Source organism: Pelodiscus sinensis, chromosome 5, assembly GCF_049634645.1.
Source record: "Pelodiscus sinensis isolate JC-2024 chromosome 5, ASM4963464v1, whole genome shotgun sequence".
In the NCBI taxonomy this organism is placed as follows: Eukaryota; Metazoa; Chordata; order Testudines; family Trionychidae; genus Pelodiscus; species Pelodiscus sinensis.
The window spans coordinates 80,925,335-80,946,876 of record NC_134715.1 but is presented as its reverse complement, the minus strand read 5'-3'; the positions used below and the strand labels follow the sequence as shown (position 1 = coordinate 80,946,876).

The window sequence follows — 21,542 nt, the reverse complement described above, 5'->3', positions numbered from 1 at the left end:
AATCGCGCTGCGCGCCCTGGGGCACGTCAGGTTCCGCGCGCCACCACTCCCCCCCCCCCCCCGCGTCCCATTAGGTGTGTCCGCCGAGCGCTGATGACGTAGGTGCATGACGCGGGGCAGGAGCAGGGGGCCACTCGGAAAGGACAGCGGCGCGCGCGTGCGCCTCCCTTCCTGTCTGTGCGGCGCAGAGCCCGAGTCGGCGGGGCCTGGCAAAGCTGCGTTCTCCCCTCGGGGCGGCGGGAGGCGGGCGCGGGGCGGCCCGGGCGCCGCGGGGAGGATGAACTGGCTGTTCCCCCTGTCCAAGGGCGGCGGCTCCTCCTCCCCCGCGGCCCCGCTCCCCGCCCTCACCACCCTCCAGCAGCAGAAGCAGCGGCAGATCGAGTCCCTGCGCAGCGCCCATTCCGCGTGAGTGACCGGCGGGGCGGGGCGGGGGGACACCCGGGCCGACCCCGCTGCCTCGTACGGGGAACCTAGCGCAGCCCCCGCCCCGGAGCTGCTCGGTGCCGCAAGTTCCGCCTGGGACACGGGCGGCAAGCGCGAGGCTTCCTTCTGCACCATCGCCAGGGAGAGCGCTAGACCCGGGGGCAGCCGGGCAGCCTCGTTTCCTGCCCTGTCTTCGCCTATGCATGAATGCGTCCGCGCTGGTGGGTGTAGGCCGTGTAACCTGGCACAGCCCTCCACAGAGAAGGCCTTGCAGTGGGAAACTTAACAGCTTGTTCTCAGATGGAAAAGGGGCATTGAGCGGCTGTAATGTATTGGTGTCTTCACAGGTGCCTGGAACTAAAGGGCTCTTTTCTGTTTAGTGGAAAAAGGTAGAAAAAGAACCAGTGCTTAAAAGTCAGACGTATTCACAGTGAAGGTGGACTAACTATTGAAATAAATTACCAAGGGAAAGTGCCACACCATTTCAAAGGGGCAGCACCGCAGAGCTGAGCCTGAGCTTAGCGCCCCACGGAGCTTGGGGTCAGTTTGGGACTCCAGCTGACCCCTGGCTCCATGCAGTACTGCCCCTTTAAACCCTGATGCAGACATGTGGTGTTTCAAAGGGGCAGCACCAAGAGCCTGGGATCAGCTGTGAGGTGTTGAAACACTGCTGCCTTCTCAACTATTCGAAAATACATTGACTATTCAATTAGTGAAATACCCAATATTTAACATCCTTAGGCTTGACAAAGCCCTGGCTGGGATGATTTAGTTAGAGTTGGTCCTGCTTTGAGTAGGGTGCTGGACTCAATGACCTCCTGAGGCCTCTCTCAACCCTAGGACTCTCTAATTCTACGATAACTAGGCAAATATAGGTTTTCCTGGCTGCTACCAGCGCTATTATCTCCAGTGGTTCCTCGAGATTTCCCAGCCTGGGCTACTCTGGTGCTGCTACTGTGGCTCGGCCCCGCTGTTGCTGAGGGTTTTCTCAGGTTCCCCAGCCACCGGCAGCCCCACTGCCAGGGGCTCTCTGGCCGCCTGGCCCCTCTGACACCGGGGGTTCCCCAGCCAAGATGGAGGCTCCCCAATGCAGTCTGGCTCCACTGATGCTGGGTTTCCTCTGCTGGGGCTGGGACTTCCCCTTCTGCTGCCTTACTCTCCTGCCAAGGTTCCTCAGCTGGAGCTCCTGTACCACTGATTGGCCCCCACTGCCACTGGGGATTTCCTGGTCAGGGTTGCCTGGCCATCCCAGGGCTGCCTGGCCATCCCAGCCCCGCTGCTGTTGGGGGGGTTCCCTGGCTGTCCCTGCCCCGCTGCCAAGGCCTCTCTGGCCACCTGACCCCACTGATACTGGGGTTCCCCAGCAGAGTGGAGGCTCCCCGATGCTGCTTGGCCCCACTGATGCCAGGGTTCCCCAGCAGAGTGGAGGCTCCCCGATGCTGCCTGGCCCCACTGATGCCAGGGTTCCCCTGCTTAGCTTCTGCTGGCCCAGCAAGGACTCTGCAAACCCTGCGTTATTTTGGCTGGCTCCTATTTTTGGGGCTCTTTGGTTCAGCAACATCCAGGCCAGACCACAGATGTTGCTGGACCAGAGTCCCGGATTTGGGAGGTTACTCAGCATGCACCACACCACAGCCCTTGGGATGCCCATGCTCACACCCTTCCCCCAGCAGCGGGGGGAGCCAGGGTGAGTCGATACTTGCCTTTCAAGGCTTGGGGGTTCCAGTCTGTGGCATGGGGACTTGCCACGAGCAGGATCAAATTAAGGGGCCTAATCCGGGGCCATATTCAGACCCTAGGTTTCCCAAGTGGAATACCAATGACATACATATGCTTGTGGTGTGCTATCTGAGGAATCACTTGACTCCAGATTTACACCAAAAAGTGTTTAATATATCTCTTTATAAGAACTGTAAAAATTCTATGTGGATCAAGTGAGTTTAGATTTGGACCACTAACCTTACCCTAGGTCCTCATGACGCTGATGAATTTTATAGGTAATCTGAGTAATCATGTGAAGTTTTAAAACATTTGGAATAATTGGTTGTTAAGCAGTAAACTAGTCTTAAATTTAACTTTATATATTTCGAATTTGTATACAAGTCAACTTGATTCATTGTAAGCTGCTTAGTAGAGTGGAACTTTAAAAGTGGATGGGCGGGAGCTTTGTGAGTGAGTTCAGAGACATTGCACTGTTCCCTTTGCATAATACAGAGGAGAGCATGGAGCTCCTGAGAAGCTAACAAATGGGCAGACAAGACTCAGATCACTGGCAAAGCAGAGGGGACAGAGGACAATGAAAAATGTCCCACAGGAGCAGAAAAATCACATAGAGATTTTGAGGTGGAGAGAAGCTTAATTTCCATGTGATAGATGGAGACCCATTGGATGGAATTATATAATTAAATTGAAACAAAAAACAGGACTATCTATGTAGCACTTTAAAGACTAACAAGATCTTCTTAAAGTGCTACATATTCCTGTTTTTTGTTTCAGCTAGATCAGACTAACACGGCTACATTTCTATTACTATAATTAAATTGGGCATTGATTGAGTTTGTTGGCTGTATTTTTATATGGACTGAAAGTATGCCATGTGTATGTTTGGGAGGACAACAATGACAATATTGTAATAGTCAACAGTCATTATAATCTTAGAACCTTTTACAAATACTTGTTTCACGATGTGATTCCACCTGATGAAATTAGTATCATTTCTCTGTACCATAGTGAAGATCTTGGAGCATGTAGGCCTAAATTTTGTTTTTGTGTGTGATTGATTTTCCCCCAGATTGAGGTCTTTTTTCTTAATGGCTATGCAGTTTCTAGAAGAATCATTTTTTTGTCTTTAAGCATTTTGACAAGAATCAGTGGTCTTAAACTGCAGTAAGGGAGGTTTAGGTTGGACATTAGGAAAAACTTCCTAACTGTCAGGGTAGCTAAACACTGGAATAAGTTGCCTAGGGAGGTTGTGGAATCTCCATATCTGGAGATATTTAAGAGTAGGTTAGATAGATGTCTATTAGGGATGGTCTAGACCAGTGTTCTCAACCAGTGGTACAAGTACCCTTAAGAGTACTCGAGAAGTCTGGAGGGTACATCAACACAACTGAAATTTGGAGAAAACTGAATTTTTGTTTTAAGTTTTACAGGGCTTTATTATTTTTGTACTTTTTACACCCCAAAATTGTATTGCCCGCCCTTATACAATTAAGTTGCTTAAACAAATGTGTAACAATGGTAGACAAAAAAATTGTGTTTCTGAAAACTGTAGTTACTGGGGATACTTTTTTTTTTTTTTATAAGGGATACAGGCAGTCCCCGGGTTACGTACAAGATAGGGACTGTAGGTTTGTTCTTAAGTTGAATCTGTATGTAAGTCGGAACTGGTACATATTGTAGGGGAAACTCTAGCCAAACATTTCTCCAGAGCTCAGTTTTATTCTCCCACACCTCACTTTCCTCAGTCCTTTATTCTCAAGCTGAGGTGTCTGCTGAGAAAAGCCGCTCCACGTCTCCCTGGTCTGCTGGGGGGGGGGCGCTAGCTTCGTGTCTCCCTGGTCTGCTGGGGGGAAGCAGCTAGTGCGGGGTTGCCTCACCCCGTTTGTAAGTAGGGATCCGATGTAAGTCGGATCCATGTAACCCGGGGACTGCCTGTACTTTATAAATAAAAGTTGAGAAACACTGGTCTAGACAGTACTGGGTCCTGCTGTGAGGGCAGAGGACTGGACTGAATGACCTCTTGAGGTACCTTCCAGTTCTAGTGTTCTATGTTATTTATAATCTGAATATTAAAGCACTGTACTGGTGCCTGAGAATCTGAAAGTGAAACTGACTAGAAACAGGTCAGAGTGAGGTCAGAGTGATTAATCAGTATACATTATACTTGTGGTAGTGCAGTAACAAAAGATGACTAACCTGCTATTATTAGTAAAACTATACTTTTTAAGTAACATAGGTAAGGCATTGTGTTTTTAAATATAACTTCCAGTTTGAACTGTCTTTTGTATATGTATTTCACTTCCCCTATTAATCTGTTAAAATGACTTGGTATGTGTTTATCATAATAGATCACATTTTAATAATTCTTAAAATAGATTAACACACCTGTGCAAGGTGTACTCTTTCTATAGCTAGCTTGCCTACCTCTAATATAGTGTTTCAACTATAGATAAAACATGCCATATACAATTCATCTAGTATGGTAAAGCCATAGTACGTAACTTTTGACAGACTAATAGGAAATGTTTCAGTGAATTGATGAAGTGGATATTTAATTTATCATCAGTTAGGACAAGAAGTTTGTCTGCCTGGCTATGTGCTGAAATAAAGACAACCATGAATCTGTTCAGAGTATGAAGATTATATTTGCAATTACAAGGATTAATTTTGTTTAGGGGAAATGGAGATGGCATTCAATTTACAAAGTTTGGATTTTTCTAGTGCCTTTAACTAGACTGTTTGCAGTCATGTGTCTTAAAAATTCATACCTGTCATTCTCTTTCTAATTTTATGTAGGTCAGCCTTCTGTGCACATTTTAATTCAAGCAATTTGTTTCAATTTTTTTATAAGTATAGTAGAAAACAAATCAAAGTAATGCCTGTAGTGTAAGCTTGTGAATGTTGTATCTCCTATTGTACCCTTTAACAATTTTTTTTTCTTTTATAGCATTGCTGAAATACAAAAAGATGTGGAATATAGGTTGCCATTCACCGTAAACAACCTGACAATTAATATTAACATGTGAGTAGTGCAAGATCTACTTAAACAGAGCTTTAGAAAGTTAAAATCATGCCTTGCACATAGTTACAATTATAAAGCTTAAGGCCTCCTTCCTGCGAAGACTTACAGATGTGCTTAACTTTAATGTTCTGGTAAATGCTTGAAGGTAAGCACACATTATATTTTCAAGGTCAGTTCCAAAGAGCCTACATTTTTTCAGCAAGACACTAAGTCACATAACATGGCAAGCAGTTTCTAAAGTGGTAATTGGATTGCTAATAGAAACTAAATTTAAACTTTAATTCTCTATTCATATTAAAACATCTTCACAAGCTTCCCATTACTTTGAAATATTTTTTAAAATAACAGACGCACTATTTCAGCATCCTAGTAACCCTTGTTCCACAAGGGTTATGGGATGTCTCGAAATAGTGTGTAACTTCAAAATTTGGCACTGTGTAGATGCGCCAAATTTCTAAATAGCCTATTTTGAAATTCAGTTGAAATAAGATACGCAATTTGCATAGTGCAGATTGCGTATCTTATTTCAAATTTAGGGTGCTGTGTAGATGAACGCTTACTGCCTTAATGCTAACTTACTTAGAAATTATTTTGTTACTTATTTACAAATTTAGTAACATTACCTGAAGTAAAAATCCTTTTTATGCACATTACACTACATCCATAATTTTTTCTCCTAAGAAGTAGGATTATCTGTTATTTTTTCTTAATGCAGTGCATTTTTAGTCACAGTTAAAAATGTCAATAACAGTAAAGTATTTTTGTGTTTACAGCTTGCTTCCTCCTCAATTTCCTCAAGATAAACCTGTGATCAGTGTTTTTCCACCAATAAGACATCACTTAATGGACAAACAAGGAGTGTGCGTGGCATGTCCGTTAATAAGCAATGTAGGTGTAATTTGTAATGTCACACCCAGATGGTTATATAACAGATTTCATATATATATGTAGCCCTTTGACTTTTCTAATACATCTAACAACAAATTGAGGCATGCAAAACTATATATGCTTTGTCTAAAACCAAAGAAAACTTAAATATTCCTAAATCACTCAGGTCCATTCTAATTGCACTACTATAAGCTTCAGTGACTTGGAAGATTACTGAACGACTTCTAAAATGTGAATAGCATCAAGGTATCTTCCTTCTTTGTTGTGAAATTGCTGTAATCTCTGCAATTTACTGGTGAATGCAATACTAAGCAGGTCTTAAAGATGTTAACTGTTTTTGAGAAGCTTTTTATTTTGGATTAATGTGTTAACTTATTAAGCTTTCAGATGAGCATTAGTTCTGTTAGTCTTCCTTTTATCAAACAATTTCATATATAGATAGTCAACATCTGACAATGGAAAATATGCATAGATCTCCAGGACTCACTCATAGCTCAAGTGACTTGACCTCTTAAATGACTTATTAAAAGCCCCAAGGACTTCTTTACACAGAATTTGAGTTACCACTTTATCTGGTTCAGTACTAAGGTGGATGCAACTACACATGAGTCATAACTTATATTTGGGCATATTCATAAGCTATTGTATTCAAAAGAGATTGCATTATTTTTCATCGAACTTCTTTGGTATTTTAGAAATACTAAATGTAATATAGCTTTTGTTCTCTACCAGTTCACAATGCATTCTGACCTTGGAAAAATTATTCAAAGTTTGCTAGATGAGTTTTGGAAGAATCCTCCAGTTTTGGCTCCTAGCTCAACATCATTTCCCTAGTAAGTATATGTAAAGGTAATAAAAATCACTAGTAAAATTGGAAGATCAGATCATATTCAAATGTATGGAAACCCTGGACCAGTAATTCCCAAATTCATCATTAGGTGTTCTTAGGAAATGAATATAACAGTGTGTTAAGGAACAAAATGAAAACAGTTAATATGTAAATTAGTTGTGGAAAAGAGGCAAAAAGGCCCAAAATTGTTTTATTTCATACTGGAGATGTGTAATTCAGCAAATTGACAGGCATGGAATCTGGCCGCTTACATTTATCATTTTAGAATTGATGCTATTTGGCTTTCCCATATTAGTATGTTAACTTTTACTTTAGTGCTTTTATGTTTCTGAAGATTAATGAATGTATATCTCTAGCAAAAGAAGTCTTGAATTCACTTCAGGCAATAATCCATGTGAGCAGTTGTTTCTTTCTGGGTACCCTGCTGATAATCTAAGCATCTGGAACTCTCAAACCAGAAGGCAACTTTTCTTTAACTCATTTGTGAATCAGTCTAATAGATAAACATGCAAAGTAGGTTCCAGATGCTACAGCCTTGTTCAGATTTCAGAAATTATTGCTCACTGATACACAATGTCATATGCAATTTTGAATTTAAAAAAGTTAATTGCTTCAGAAACTGCTTGTTGCTGATGGTCTTAAGTTTTATAGGGTGAATAACAAGGTCTAATAGATGCTACAATACAATTTTTGAGGGCTTTTTTGTGGAAACAGGGTTTAAATCTGATGTTTCCCGGGCTTCAGAAGTTCAACCTGTAGTGATTTTAGGCATATTCTTAAAATATCATGAATGAACAGTAAACAATTAACTACTGATAGTAATTTTTTTTTTTTAAAGCCTGTACAGTAAGCCAGCTGGAATGCCTGCTTTTGCTCCTCAGGGATTTCCGTTTCTTCCTCCATACCCACAACAAGAAACAAATAGATCTATAGCTTCTGGGCCAGCAGCTGAATCAAGCTATGCTACAGACAAACCTGCTGCTCCGTCCTATGGCTTGATCACAGACTTGCCATTACCTGTTCCAACAACAGAAGCACTATTACAGGTTTGTATGTGTAACGAGGTTTATCATTCAAGCATTCTATGTCTGCATCCCTCAGAACTAGTCCAGACATTGAATGTAAAGCCTCTAAGGGCAGATGTGTGGGAAGGCAGCTATTCTCGCTGTGACTTGAGCTTTTTAGATTAGATTAGAAGAATAAGTACTATTCAAAGGTTAAATAATACCTTTAAACTTCTTCAGGTGGGCCAGAATGGCTTCAGTTACAAGATGCCTGAAGTCCCTGATGCATTTCCAGAACTCTCAGAATTAAGGTAAGGTCTTAGAGTCAAAAGTAGTTACTTTATAATAATGCATATGGAAGTTATTGCTTTATCTGAAAAATAATTTCCCCCCCTTGTTGCTACGTAGTCACCAAAGGAGTTTTGAAGATAGTACTCATTTAGCATGACTTCCTTAATTTGTCAGTTACAACATATCTTTTAAACATCTTATTTTTTCTTGCATAGGATTTGTAATAGGAAAATATTTTGGAAATGATAGGTCAATGTCAGAGTAATTTAAGACAACAATCTACAAAAAAAAGTTTCTTGCTGTGACCTTTAAGCTGTTTTTCTGCATCACCAACCGTCCAATGACTGTAATGTCTGGAAAAAGAAAGAAGCACAAAAAAAGGCAAAAACCATATACTTTGTTAAAGCAGCTTCAGGCAGTCCTCCATACAGAGGATTTCTACTATTTTAAATTTTCATAACTTAACATTGTAATTACTTGCTGTTACAATAAATATATGTAATTCATAAATACTCTAATTTGACTGGGGTTTTTTGTTGTTGTTGTTTTTTAAGCTGTGGTGAGACATTCTCCCATGAAGAATTTCCTTCAGGCTTTTGAAACAACCTCCGAAACCTGATAGAGTCAAGTTCTTTCAGACATATTTTAAATTTCATCTCAGACAGTGAAGTTGCTCACCTTCTGGTGTATGACAGTGTTTGTTGCAATAGTTGACTGAACCAAAAACTCTTTCTTATTAGAATGTAAATCAGGTGATCTTTCCTGTTCATTTCCAACTTTGGCAGGATGAACAACAGTTTCTGAGGGTCTCTGGATACTGAGAATTCCTTGTTAAGGGTGTGTGATAAAGCTTTCAACAAATAGTTTAGATATGAGGCTTGTAAGCAGTCGTAGCATATAGGATTTTTTTGTTTGTTTTTAAAGAAACATTACTAGCGAATCTGAATCTTCCAAGATGATTGAAGTGAAATGTGGGCTTCAAGCACCATCTTCTAAGCTTTTCCCCAGGGCTCCAGAATTTGTCAACAATGAAATGTTTCTAGTCTAATTTCTCATGTTGTATTACATTAGAACTAGACAACACATTAAGTAAGTAAAGATTCAAACTAAAAACACTAATATACCACCTTTCAAAGCCTGTCTGCTGCAAATGGTAGTGTCCAGTGCAAGAAAAGATAAAATAACATGGCTGCTTTACTGTAGGAAAAGAACTCCCAAGTAAGTTGCTAGATTTTGCTTTTGATTGGCCTTTTCTTTTTTTTAAATGCAGTATACCACAGCTGACAGATATGAATGAGCAAGAGGATGTTTTGCTGGAACAGTTTGTGAATCTGCCTCAGTTGAAGCAAGTCATAATTGATAAGGATGATTTAGTGAAAAGCATTGAAGAATTAGCAAGTAAGACTTCAACACATTTGTAACTCTGGATGTGTTTTCAGAACTGTAGTCTCTCTTAAAATTAAATCTCTTATTTATTTTACAGAAAAAAATTTACTGCTGGAACCCAGTCTAGAGGCAACAAGGCAAACTGTACTGGATAAAGTAAGTGAATGAAAATACATTTTCTGGAAAAGAAATGGTTGAAATGTTCTTTGTTTTTTAATAAATATTTTCCCCACTAGTATGAAGAGCTTACTCAGATGAAAGCTACCTTTGAAAAGAAGATGCAAAGGCAGCATGAGCTTAGTGAGGTAAAACTTTTAAAATTTCATGTTGACTTTTGAATAGAATACTGGGAAACCATGGATAAAAGTAAAATAACAATTTTGAAGCGTATTCTTCTGGCCAGATTCTGCTTTTTATGAACGTGCATATCTCCCATGATTTGAGTAAAGTAGAGTTACGTCATATTTCTATGACCATTCTTAAGTATAAAATTAACTTTAAAAACAAAACAGAAGGTGGTACTACAACTGAGATCTTATTTCACATTCAGTGATACAGTAGCAAAAAATCTGTCAGATAAGTGATGGCGCCATTAGAAAAAAACCTAGAAAATCCCAAATCTATTAACTGAATCAGTTAAATGAATTATTTAACCATATTTTTATTATGATAGGAGGAGTTGTAACACAGTGGGTGATGAAGTCAAGAAATCACTTAAAGCCATTGTTCCAGTCTTTAAAAGCAATGACTTGCCAGTTATGTAACTGACAAGCATTAAGAGTCATCAAATCTTGTTTGTTCTAAAGTGCAAGTGGAGAAAAGTTGCTTTTCAAGGGCTTATATTACTTTAAAATAGAATTGTTTCTTCGCATTGAAAAGTGGTGTCTGAGTTAGTGTTGGATATATATTTCCATTTTTAGAAGATGGACACAAACAAGAAGCTCAGAAGTAACACTAAAAATTATATTTCCAGGTAGGAATGTTCAGTATCAGTTAATTAAATAGTCAAGTAACCTCATGAATTCTTATCTGTTAGTCAACTGTTCTATAATCCCTGGGGATGGGAACGGGGCCAGCAGCCAGTGAACTCTGGCCTCACTCCTGAGGAGCCCCCTGCCGCTCTGCACTGCTGCCTTTCTCTATATGAGAGAGGCAGCAGTGCAAGGTGCCAGGGCGGAAGCTGGTCCGCAAAGGAAGCCAGTTTAAAATCTAGCTTCCCTAACAGACCAGCTGTCTGTCGCCCTGTGCTGCTACCTCTGATAGAATCAGACTATCTAGGGGGGCATCTGAACTCCTGGACTCGGTATGAGCCAGAACCGAACCAGGCTGCCTGCCCGCCCAGCTCCTAATACACTTTAAATGCAGAGTCACAGCAGGGGTAGGTCCCGGACCTCTTGCAAGCCAGGATTGAGCCAGGCTGCTGGCCAGCCTGCTAACAAATGTACTGGCTCAGGGACGGGAGGGAGGGAAATGTGTATAGTCTATAGCATAAACTTATAAGCTTTTGCTTATCGGTTAATTGACTGCACCTTTACACCCCTATTTCCAGAAATATTTCCCAGATTATGCTGTAGTTGTTTTGCATCATGTAGACCTCTCAGTATTGGCCAAAATGGATGCTGGTTTTGGAACACAAAGTAAAACATCTTAGGAAATAAAAGCTCATAAAATGTTACTTAAATTTTAAAAAATATTAATTATATGTCAATGTTGGCCTCTAACTGCTTATGTAAAATGTGTCTCTCCTTCAGACAAGAATAGCATACATTTTAATATCTTTTACGATCTGCATGTGTAATGCAAATTGATCTTAAAGTGACTTGAGAATTCTACAATCTTCCACTGGCAATATCTGCAGATATAAGGGGAAGGTGAAGGTGGAGCAAAGCAGAGCTGTGCTATGTCTGATTTTTGCCACTGGTGTAAATTAGAGCTGCTTGCCTATGACTTTATCTTAGGTTAAGGATTAGGGAGCTGCAGCTGACCCTGCAGCCCATCTCTCCTCTGTGCCTGTGTTCTGGTTGGGTAGGGTGGAGAATTTCTTAAAAATGTCAAATCCTTGCTGTTGTAGATTAATTTCATTTTAATCAAAGGTAATTCATCTCTGCGTTTTAAGAGGTATGATTAAGTAAGAGGAAAAGGTTATGACCTAGCTAACAGTTCTGGGCCAGACACTAAAAACTTACCTCGGGGAAAGAATTCCAGGGAGCTAAACCCCTCAAATGAAGTCCATCTCAGAATGCCACATAATAAGGGTAAAAAGTACTCAATATCACAGTCTAACAAGAATAGGCTCTTTCACGTGTAACTGAAGTGCATTATAAAAATAGAACTGAGGCCAACATATTCAATTTTGAGCCTAGCTGGATAAAGAAAAGGTGAAGGAGTTGGTTAGCTCAAAAGTTGGTTTTCAGCTGCTCTGAAACTTTTCTTCTTTGTCAGTTTTGTTTTTAGTCAGGAAAAATACCAGTATGTTTAGCTTAATTTTTCCCTTTCTGTTTATGCCTTAAATTCTTTGTGTCACACAAGCACCAATTTACAAATGGGGGAGGGATAGCTCAGTGGTTTGAGCATTGGTCTGCTAAACCCCGGGTTGTGAGTTCAATCCTTGAGGAGGCCATTTGGGGCAAAAATCTGTCAGGGATGGTACTTGGTCCTGCTGTGAAGGCAGGACACTGGACTTGATGACCTTTCATGGTCTCTTCCAGTTCTAGGAGATAAGTAATCTCCATTCATATCAAGCACGTTGTTGGGATTAAGAAAATAAATTCTTTTTTGAACAGGATTCCTTTTGCAAAAAGTTCCCTTCTAAATATTTTTAATCAACTTTAAACATTTATTGATGATACCTGTAGGTGTCAAATTAGTAATTGTTTAGCTGCAGTGTTCCCTCTAAGTTGCTCAGTAGCACAGCTTCATAGGTGATGAATCAGCCTTGTCAGTCAGCTCCATGCTCAGAGCCCTGAGCTGGGTGGGGCTGATTAATCACCTGTGAAGCTGTGCTACCACACAGCTTAGAATATGGAACACGGTTTAGCAGTTTTAATTTTAAGATACTACAGCACTGGTTGTCTCCCACACCCATTAAGGTATATTCATGCATTCCTTTTATCTGCCTTGTCTAATGTAAACATGGTTTTCAATGACAATTCAACATTAGCAGGACATTTTTTCTTCTCAGAGTTGCAGTCCTAGTGCATTGCAGGCCAGACTGAAAGTAGCAGCTCATGAAGCTGAAGAGGAGTCTGACACCATTGCAGAAGATTTCTTGGAAGGAAAAATGGAAATAGATGACTTTCTTAGTAGCTTCATGGAAAAGAGAACAGTATGTAATAGACTCTCAAGCTGAAACAAATTGTACAAGTGGTGTGCATGAATAGGGTTGCCAGGTGTCCAGTATTCAACCGGACAGTCCAGTTTTTGGGTCCTCTGTCCGGTTAAAAAAAAAATTCAGAAAAAAACAGACATGTGCAATGTCCGGTATTTTCTGGGTTTTCAGTTGGGTGCCCGATGGAAACCATGCAGGGGCGAGGAGAGTGGCTGGGAGGCAGGGCATGATCGGCGCGGGGAGCCTCTGGTTGCGTCTGACATAAGAGTGACACCGTGGGGAGGAGGAGAAGCTCTGTCCGTGCTCCTGATTTGCTGTTCAAGCACGTTGTGGAGCCGTAGCCGGACTCAGCCGTAGCCGGACTCGCTCGTGCTTCGCTGGCACTGAGTGTGGGCAAGCAACGCCCTGGGATCTGCATGTGCCTGGGTCAGTCCCGCTCCCCGACGGCCGATTCTTTCTGCTGCACGTGCGCGTGCGCACACACCCCCTCCAGTCAGCCCTGCTTTCTGCCGCTACCCCTCTCCCCACGATCTCCTCCCAGCCCTGCTGCCCCTGATCCTTCTCCCCCCACCCCTCCGTCAGCCATACTTCCCCTCCCCTTCCGGCCAGCCCCACTTCCCTCCCAGCTGGTGTCCTGTCTCCCCCATCAAGTGTGTCTGGTAATTTTTCTGAAGCTACCTGGTAACCCTGTGCATGAAACTAGTAGTTACTCCACTTTTAAAACTGATAAAGTAAATCTATGATTCAGAATGCTGGTTTCTGCGGCCTGCTGTAGGATGAAGGCTATGTTCATAATAGTGGTGATGTTTCGAGCGTGCATTTATTTTAAAACTGCATCGTTGAACACCTCTTACAAAGCTTTTACTGTAATTAGTTATTAGCATGTTGGGGAGAATGGAGAATACTAATAAATTAAAAATTTCAGTAAATTAAGAGGGAGGGAGTTTGGGTGTGGAAGAAGCTTAGGACGGGGTTGGGGCACAGGAGAAGTTTTGGGCTGCCGGATCCAGGCAGTGCTCACTTTGGACAGCTCCCCATAAGTGGCAACATGTTCCTGCTGCTCCTAGCTGGAGGCACAGCCTCCACCTGCAAATGTTGTCCCCACAACTCCCATTGATTGTGCTGCAAACCAGCACAGAGGGTGGAGTGAGACAGCACACTGAGCCCCTATGGCTGTTCCTCTGCCTAGGAGCATTGATCATGGCCAACGGGAGCTGCAGGGGTGGTGCCTGGGGGTGGAGGCCTCATAAGGACCACCTCGTGCTTCTGCCTCGGAGTAGTAGGGACATGTCACTGCTTGTGGGACTTATCCACGGTGATCACAACACCTCAAAATCTCTCTCTTGCCCCGAACCCGTTCCCACTCTTAAACTCCCTTCCAGAGCCTATGCCTCGCACTCCTTCCCAAAATGCTGTTTTATAGCACTTTCCAGTTGGTAAAGTGCTGGGTAACACAGCTTTTATTGCATTCTGATTCTTCCAGTATGGCATCATATCTTATTATATAGCTTGTCAATAACATTAGAAATAGGTGTAGTTTTGTAAATTTACTCATACTTGAACTCTAGTTTATTTTTTTATGAACCTGCTATTTACTCCTTTTTATTATGCCCAGTTCCCCTAATCTTAGAAGGTGCTTTAACAGAACTGTGCATCTCTTGTAGTTTTGCCACACTTAGATGTTGGTGACCCTGTAACTTACTTTATGGTGTATTTTTTCTGTGCTAAACTTAAATGAGATATGGCACACTGATTTTTGTCATTGAGACATAATGTCATTGTTACAAGGTGGATAGAAATGTGTATGAGTGATTAAATGTGTCCTTCTATCCCTTTTTTTGAGCAAGAGCAATAAGTGATATCATTCAATGTACCTTTGAGTGATCCTGATAATACTTAGTCCTGACTCAGTGCAGGGTACTGGACTAGATAACCAATTTAGGTACCTACCAGTACTACATTTCCTTGATTTCTCTCACATATAGCATTGTCTTCCCAGTCATAGACAGAGATAAGGAAGTAAATCTGTTGAGCAAGTGATAGCAGATTATTCTACATATCCTATGTTGAATCTCAATCTCAATTAACATAATTTCCTTAACACTTTTAGGATGACATAATAGAGAGTAATTAAAATTAATACTTAACATATGGTTCATGGATTACTGTATGTGCCCTTAGTTGCTTTTCTTGTTTTCTGCAGATAATCATAGTAAAAGATCAAATGATACTGTAAATTATTTTCTTAATTACTTTTGCATGTAAGCAGTTGCTTCAGGGGCGTTCTTGCAAATATAAGCATTTTGGTGGCAGTGTTGGTAGAGAAGTGGTTCACGAGTCAGTCTCTTTTAATACACCATGAAATAGGCAATTTTTTAATTAAAAAAGAAATGCAAAATCTAAACACAGTGAGTTATTCTTTTCAGAACTAACTGGTCCATTTTTGTTTTTGTCTTAGATTTGCCACTGTAGAAGAGCCAAAGAGGAGAAACTTCAACAGGCAATAACAATGCCCAGCCAATTTCATGCTCCATTATAGGTAAACTAACACATGAAGACAAGGTCTCTCCCACAATTTGAATTACTTTAAAAGCACTTTACCAATTGCAAACTGTTGTGTTAAATTTTTTAGTGTTTCACATAACATTTCTTGATGTAGATCAACTTCAAATGAAAATTCCTTGTTTCAGTATGTTTCTCTACAAGGGAAGGAAATAATTGGCATTTGCAAAAAAGTGTGGGCGGATTGGGGGGGAGCTTCTACTTCCTAAAATATGTATCTGTACCTGGAGGGAGGGAAGGAGCTTCAAAATAGCTTTTTAGGAAATTAAACTGTCTAATTATAGAAATTTTTGTCCTCATAGACTTTCCTGCAACTAAACCTGCCAAGAGAAGAGTGAACAAATCCAATAAAGCACATTTTCTAACACATGTTTGCAAATAAGCATTTCATCATAAATGGTTGTATTTCTAGAACAGATTGTATACAGCACTGAGACTGTTTTGTACAAATTAGAATGTCTCTTTATATTCACATTCAAGAAATCCTTCTATTGTAATCTTTGCACTAATATTTCTTGTATTTATTGTTGATAATCCTTACCATATTTAAGTTCTTGCTGCTATCCTGCCAATCTTTAGAGATTAAATATCTAAATGATAACTGGCTAGCTTTGTACATTTTATAAAAAAGAATTCATATCTTTTGTATTTTGAATTTGAAACATTTGCTTGGATTGAAGACTCTTGAGAATGGGAGCTTTGGGGAGAAAAGACTGGAAATCCTTTTTTATAATTGTCAGTGAAATATCAGACTTCCCTTCCTGGATGCCAAAAATGTTCAATAATAGTTTATTTCTATTTCAAATATTATCAAATTAAACATTGCCTCCTGTTGCATCCTGTTGGATAAGTAGATTCAGTTTAAGGAAAGGATGCTTTGGAAAAATATTACATAAACTGTCTGGGCTATACTGTCTATTATACTGAGAGTACAAATGGTCTCCACTCTGAAGTGACAGGGCACCCACCATTGTAACTAACTATGCTGCTTTTAGACAGACATAGTCTTTCATTTTTAAGTAAAAATAAAGGAATTTGTTGTAGCACAACATAAAATAAATCAAGCCACCTTTTTACATAGTTTTGGTGGTGTTTAGTGTCTTTCATCCATAGAACTCAAAGCATTTGACAATATTAATTTAATTCTCAAGTCTCTTGTGAGGTGGTAGCTATCTGGATTTAATACACAAGAAAACAATTTTTTCATGCCTGTGCAGTGTCCCATGTTAATGGTTATGAATAGAACTCTAAATTGGTGATTTCTAGATCATTGTCCTTTGGTTATTAGACTGTCAGGTGAGTTTCCTTTTAGGAAAGGCAATATATATTTAATATTCATGGACAACAGAATTACAAAGGCCCCATAATGTTCTACAGGTAAAAAATGCAACTCTAGGTACAACTTCTTGTATATTTTTTTCTACTCTATTTTACCAGTGAATTGAGTCATGAAGTGGAAATTCAGATTCTAGAGAAATATATACATTTGCTAAATTTTAAATTTTGGGATAGATTATTTGGGATAGTTGCTGGATTTCTTCATTTTATTTCTATCATGGCTGTTGCTTTCTTTAGAAATCTTGATCCTGTTCTTTCTCTCTCCTCCACTCCTCTTCTGATAAGGTGAAGAGAAGAAGTCTGGAAATACTCTTTCTAAAAAGAGATTACTTTCTGATGATCTTGAGTCTGCAGCTACCCAACGTTAATCCTATCAAATCTGACAAGCAAAATGGTCAAACTCGGTCAGTGCTTAAGGTTTCCTATCAGTAGGTGTCACTCTAACCTCTGAGTCAGTACTGTATTGAGTGCTCCCAGCATTGTGTTAATATGGCCACTGTGTTCCTGGAAATGCTATTTTTGTGGGACTGGAGGTAAAACTTACACTTTGTGGTCATTAAAGTTCCATTATCACTTCTTACAAATGTAGAAATATTAACGTATATAGACTGCCCAAATTTCAAATGGGGTAATAACATTCTTTTAATCTAAATAACATTGATGGATGCTTTTTAAATTTAAGATAGTAATCCTGCAGTTTTTGTAAGGAAAATTTATTCTCTGTGCTGTGGTGTGTTGTTTTAAACAACTGCCGCATATGATAGTGGACAAAGTGATCCCTGAGCATAGTTTGGGCATGGAAAGACGCAGACATTTTATAGGATGACAGGTGTTGGGCAAGTAAGAGACTATATTATTATTATTATTATATTTCTTGTACTAATTAAAACATTACTCTTAAAAATGACTTTCTCATTTTAGTCCTAAAAAAAAATTGAATATTAGAATATACAGCTGGGAGAAACTGCCTCTGTGTTCTCAGCCTAGCAAATCTTCAGGAAATATATAATATTCAAAAATGTACAGACCTGATGACAGCCTGCATAGCTTCATACTTTGTGCCAAAGTGCATATAGATGTGTTATGCCAAGTAAAAATGATGATAATCAATAAATATACACATCAGTACTTTGCAAAATAAGAACCGAGAAGCTAATTTATCATCAGTATTCCTCTGTTTGTTCTTCTGTACTGCAGTAACTGATTTGATTTTTGTTTGCTGCAGTTTAATGTTCACTAGTTCATATTAACTTATGATTTTGGCAGTAAAATCTTTTGTATTTAATATAAATTCTATCCTCTTTTAGATCAACTGATAGGTGAAATACAGAGCTGAATTCCTTGTGTAGGGGTCATAACATTTCATATATTGAAAAGATTTCTTCTATCTGCATTATAAACCAGTGAAGGCAAATATGTTTCTTTGGGAATGTCTTGTGTATAACTATTGCTGGCGCACAAGATCTCCCACTGGAATTACTCGCTCTTAAAATGAACCATTTTGCTATCTGCATATACTTTCCAATTTTTCACCTACTGCTTTAAAATGAAAGTGAGATAGTACTGGGGAACAGAGTTGTAAATGTAATAGTAATCTGTGAGCAAACAGACTTTATTAGATATAAGTGGATCATAAGTTGCTGCAGGTTGGATCTCCGTGGTCTGGCACCCTCGGGACCTAACTGGTCACGGATGAGGGATTTTGCCAGACCAAGAAAGGTCATTTCTAGACTGCTGCTGCTGGTCCACTGGCCTCCCAGCTGGCTCCTCACCTCCAGCTGGCCCCATTGCCCTGCCGACCCCGCTGGGTAGCCATCTCTGCCCTGACTCTGGGACGTGTAGGGCAGTCATGTGCTGTGCTGGGGCTTCAAGACCTGCGGGGCAGCCATGTGTGCCACTCTGGGGATCTGGGACCTGCAGGGCAACTGCGCACCGCAGATCCCTGCCCCTCTGAGCTACCACAGCTCCCAACGCTGCCGGACAGCTACGCACTGGACAGCCCTGCCATCGGCTCGCTGAGGGCAGCCCACTGCTCTGTTGGCCCCACAGAGATCCTCACCACCGGCCCTCCATTGGGACACTTTGGTCCTGCAATATCCGTGCTGGACTGATATTGCCGGACCAGAGAATCCTGGTTAAGAGAATTTCAACTTTAACCTTACTCATGAGATGGTTATGCAACTAACAGGTTTGGAATTAATTACATTTTTTTTTCTGTTTTGGATGCCTTTCACGTGTATCTCTTTGGACCTTGGGCAAATAAAGGTTATTAACAGGGCAAGCAAGGGTTTCTTATCACAGTCTTCATTGCTGCTTTCTTTAAAGACCTGGGAATAGGTCCCTTGGGGCTCAAAAGTAAGCCTGCTTATAAATCTTGGGGAAGAAAGTTTAAGGTAGTTGTGTATATGTACATTAACTAGTGTACATTATAATATGTGAAACTGAATAAAGCTTTTTTAAATGATTAGTCTGCTAGTCTTTTGCCTACAGGGTGGATGTCCTATCATCAGTGTTTAGTATTTCTCAATTACATTGCAACCATTTACCATATTTCTTAATTGCTGTTAATTGTAAGTCAGCACTGGCCGGTCTGTTTTGTAAATTTGTGGCTAGTGCTCAGATAATAGCATTCCCACACAAGTGAATGCAGAAACCTGATATTGGGATAAATATACATTTAGGGTCAACATATCAAGTCCTCTATGTACTGAATTACTCTGTCCCTCTAGAGTTCCAGCATCAATTCCCAATGCTTCCTTCAGAAAGTAGTTTAGGCTATGAAGTGGCTAGTGCTATAATATTAATTGGTGGTCCAAATTATTGCCGTTCATGGCTTTCTTTTGCCTTGTAAAGACACATCTGACTTTCCATTGAAGATCAAGAGCTTATAGATAACTTATGCCTTTTGCCCTTTTTTAGAAGAGTTATGATGCACTATATAGCCCTCTGTGGCTATGTCTAGATTGCATCCCTTTTTCATAAAAAGGATGCAAATTAGATGTATCACAATTGCTAATGAAGTGGGGATTTAAATCTCCCCTGCTTCATTAGCATAAAAATGGCTGCTGCTTTTTTTCGGCACGGAGCTTTGCTGGAAAAAAGCGCTAGTCTAGATGCGGATCTTTTAGAAAATAAAGCCTTTTCCGAAAGATCCCTTATCCCTTATTTTATTTACGAAAAAGGGATGTAGTCTAGACGTAGCCTATATGTGTGTGAATACTATAGTGCATTCAGCAGGGAGTGAAAGTTGAGTAAATGAATTAATCCTGCTAGCACCTAAAATGAAAATCCTTATCTAAATTCCATCCTGATAACTGCTGAATGAACAGCTTCCTCACTGGATTTTCCTCCATCATACATCCTTTATTGAAAAATGAACAAACCAACCCAGAAGCTCTGCTTTTGGAAGATTTAATTTCAAGATTTACATCTGCTTTATTGCTTGGCAAGTTAAACTAACCTTGGCCAAAAATCAGACAGTTTATCCTTCATTGTATATACCCCGTCTCTGCTTATGTCTTCATTGCAACCTATGTGATCAGCACCTAGCTAGTCAGGTGTGAGCAACCACTGCCAAATTACTAGGTTCACATTAGTTCCGTCACCCATGAAACATATTAGGACTTCTGGGAGTGTTGCCAATAGCTCTTAGTGCCACAGTAAGTCAAGTCTGTATGGGTATGTCTACACTACCCCACTAGTTCGAACTAGCGGGGTAATGTAGGCATACCGCACTTGCAAATGAAGCCCGGGATTTGAAATTCCCGGGCTTCATTTGCATAAGCGGGGAGCCGCCATTTTTAAAACCCCGCTGGTTCGAACCCCGTGCAGCGCGGCTACACGGGGCATGAACTAGGTAGTTCGAACTAGGCTTCCTAGTTCGAACTACCGTTACTCCTCATTTCACGAGGAGTAACGGTAGTTCGAACTAGGAAGCATAGTTCGTGCCCCGTGTAGCAGCGCTGCACGGGGTTTGAACCAGCGGGGTTTTAAAAAGGGCGGCTCCCCGCTTATGCAAATGAAGCCCGGGAAATTCAAATCCTGGGCTTCATTTGCATGTGCGGTATGCCTACATTACCCTCCTAGTTCGAACTAGGAGGGTAGTGTAGACATACCCTATGTGACTCTTCCAGTGAATTGTGGGAAGGCAGTGGAGGGCTACAAGCACATCAGTGGAGTGCCTGCATACTCTGCAAAATTGGCAGGTTACTAGTCCAAATGTAAATAACACAAAGAGGTTCACCTGTATCACTGGACAAGGTAGCTTGCTCTGATGTAGCTCAACACTGTTCTTGGATGAGAGGGTTTTGTGGACAGGAAGCAGATCAAGGGCAACAGCCAAATTAGAGCCCAAGAAGACTCTTAAGTGAAGACAAAGCCTTTCTAACTGTCTTTGCTGTGTCCCACATAGACTCCCCATCCTACTTCCTCATGGTCAAAATGGCTTTTGTTGCTATCAATGCACTTACTTCTGGCCCTCCTGGTCTCCCACATGAACTAATGCACTCTCTAGCCTCACAAACCAGCATTGATTTTCTCCCCTTTCATCCCAACCACTGAATATGGTTTCTAGCATTCTTTTTTCTTTCTGAGCACTCACTCTGACCATATATTTCCTTTCTATGAAATCCTTTATTGCCTGCCTCTTGTTTTGAGTCACCTAGTTTGAATTTCTTCACTGAGCCTTCAACACCTTCTGTAAATGTCTTTTGGGTTTTTTTACCATAT

General features: G+C 40.7%; 1 protein-coding gene across 2 annotated transcripts; it reads left to right on the top strand.

Moving 5' to 3' along the window:
- Window positions 1-112: 112 nt before the first annotated feature.
- VPS37A (VPS37A subunit of ESCRT-I) lies at window positions 113-19,278 on the top strand. Of its 2 annotated transcripts, none has more exons than XM_075930362.1 (12): window positions 113-405; window positions 5,093-5,167; window positions 5,941-6,055; window positions 6,788-6,888; window positions 7,744-7,951; window positions 8,150-8,220; window positions 9,471-9,598; window positions 9,684-9,742; window positions 9,823-9,891; window positions 12,768-12,911; window positions 15,373-15,453; window positions 17,100-19,278. In XM_075930362.1, the coding sequence occupies exons 1-11, from the start codon at window positions 278-280 to the stop codon at window positions 15,451-15,453; spliced, it is 1,179 nt and encodes a 392-aa protein (XP_075786477.1). In that variant the 5' UTR covers window positions 113-277; the 3' UTR covers window positions 17,100-19,278. The 2 variants fall into 2 exon arrangements, with proteins under 2 accessions (XP_075786477.1, XP_075786476.1); XM_075930361.1 differs by having other exon boundaries at window positions 15,779-19,278.
- Window positions 19,279-21,542: the final 2,264 nt, after the last annotated feature.

Coding starts and splice junctions, on each gene's coding strand:
- VPS37A (XM_075930362.1), top strand. CDS start 278: ATGAACTGGCTGTTCCCCCTGTCCAAGGGCGGCGGCTCCTCCTCCCCC. Junction 6,889..7,743: donor AGCTCAACATCATTTCCCTA/GTAAGTATATGT, acceptor TTTTTTTTAAAG/CCTGTACAGTAAGCCAGCTG. Junction 9,743..9,822: donor GGCAAACTGTACTGGATAAA/GTAAGTGAATGA, acceptor TTTCCCCACTAG/TATGAAGAGCTTACTCAGAT.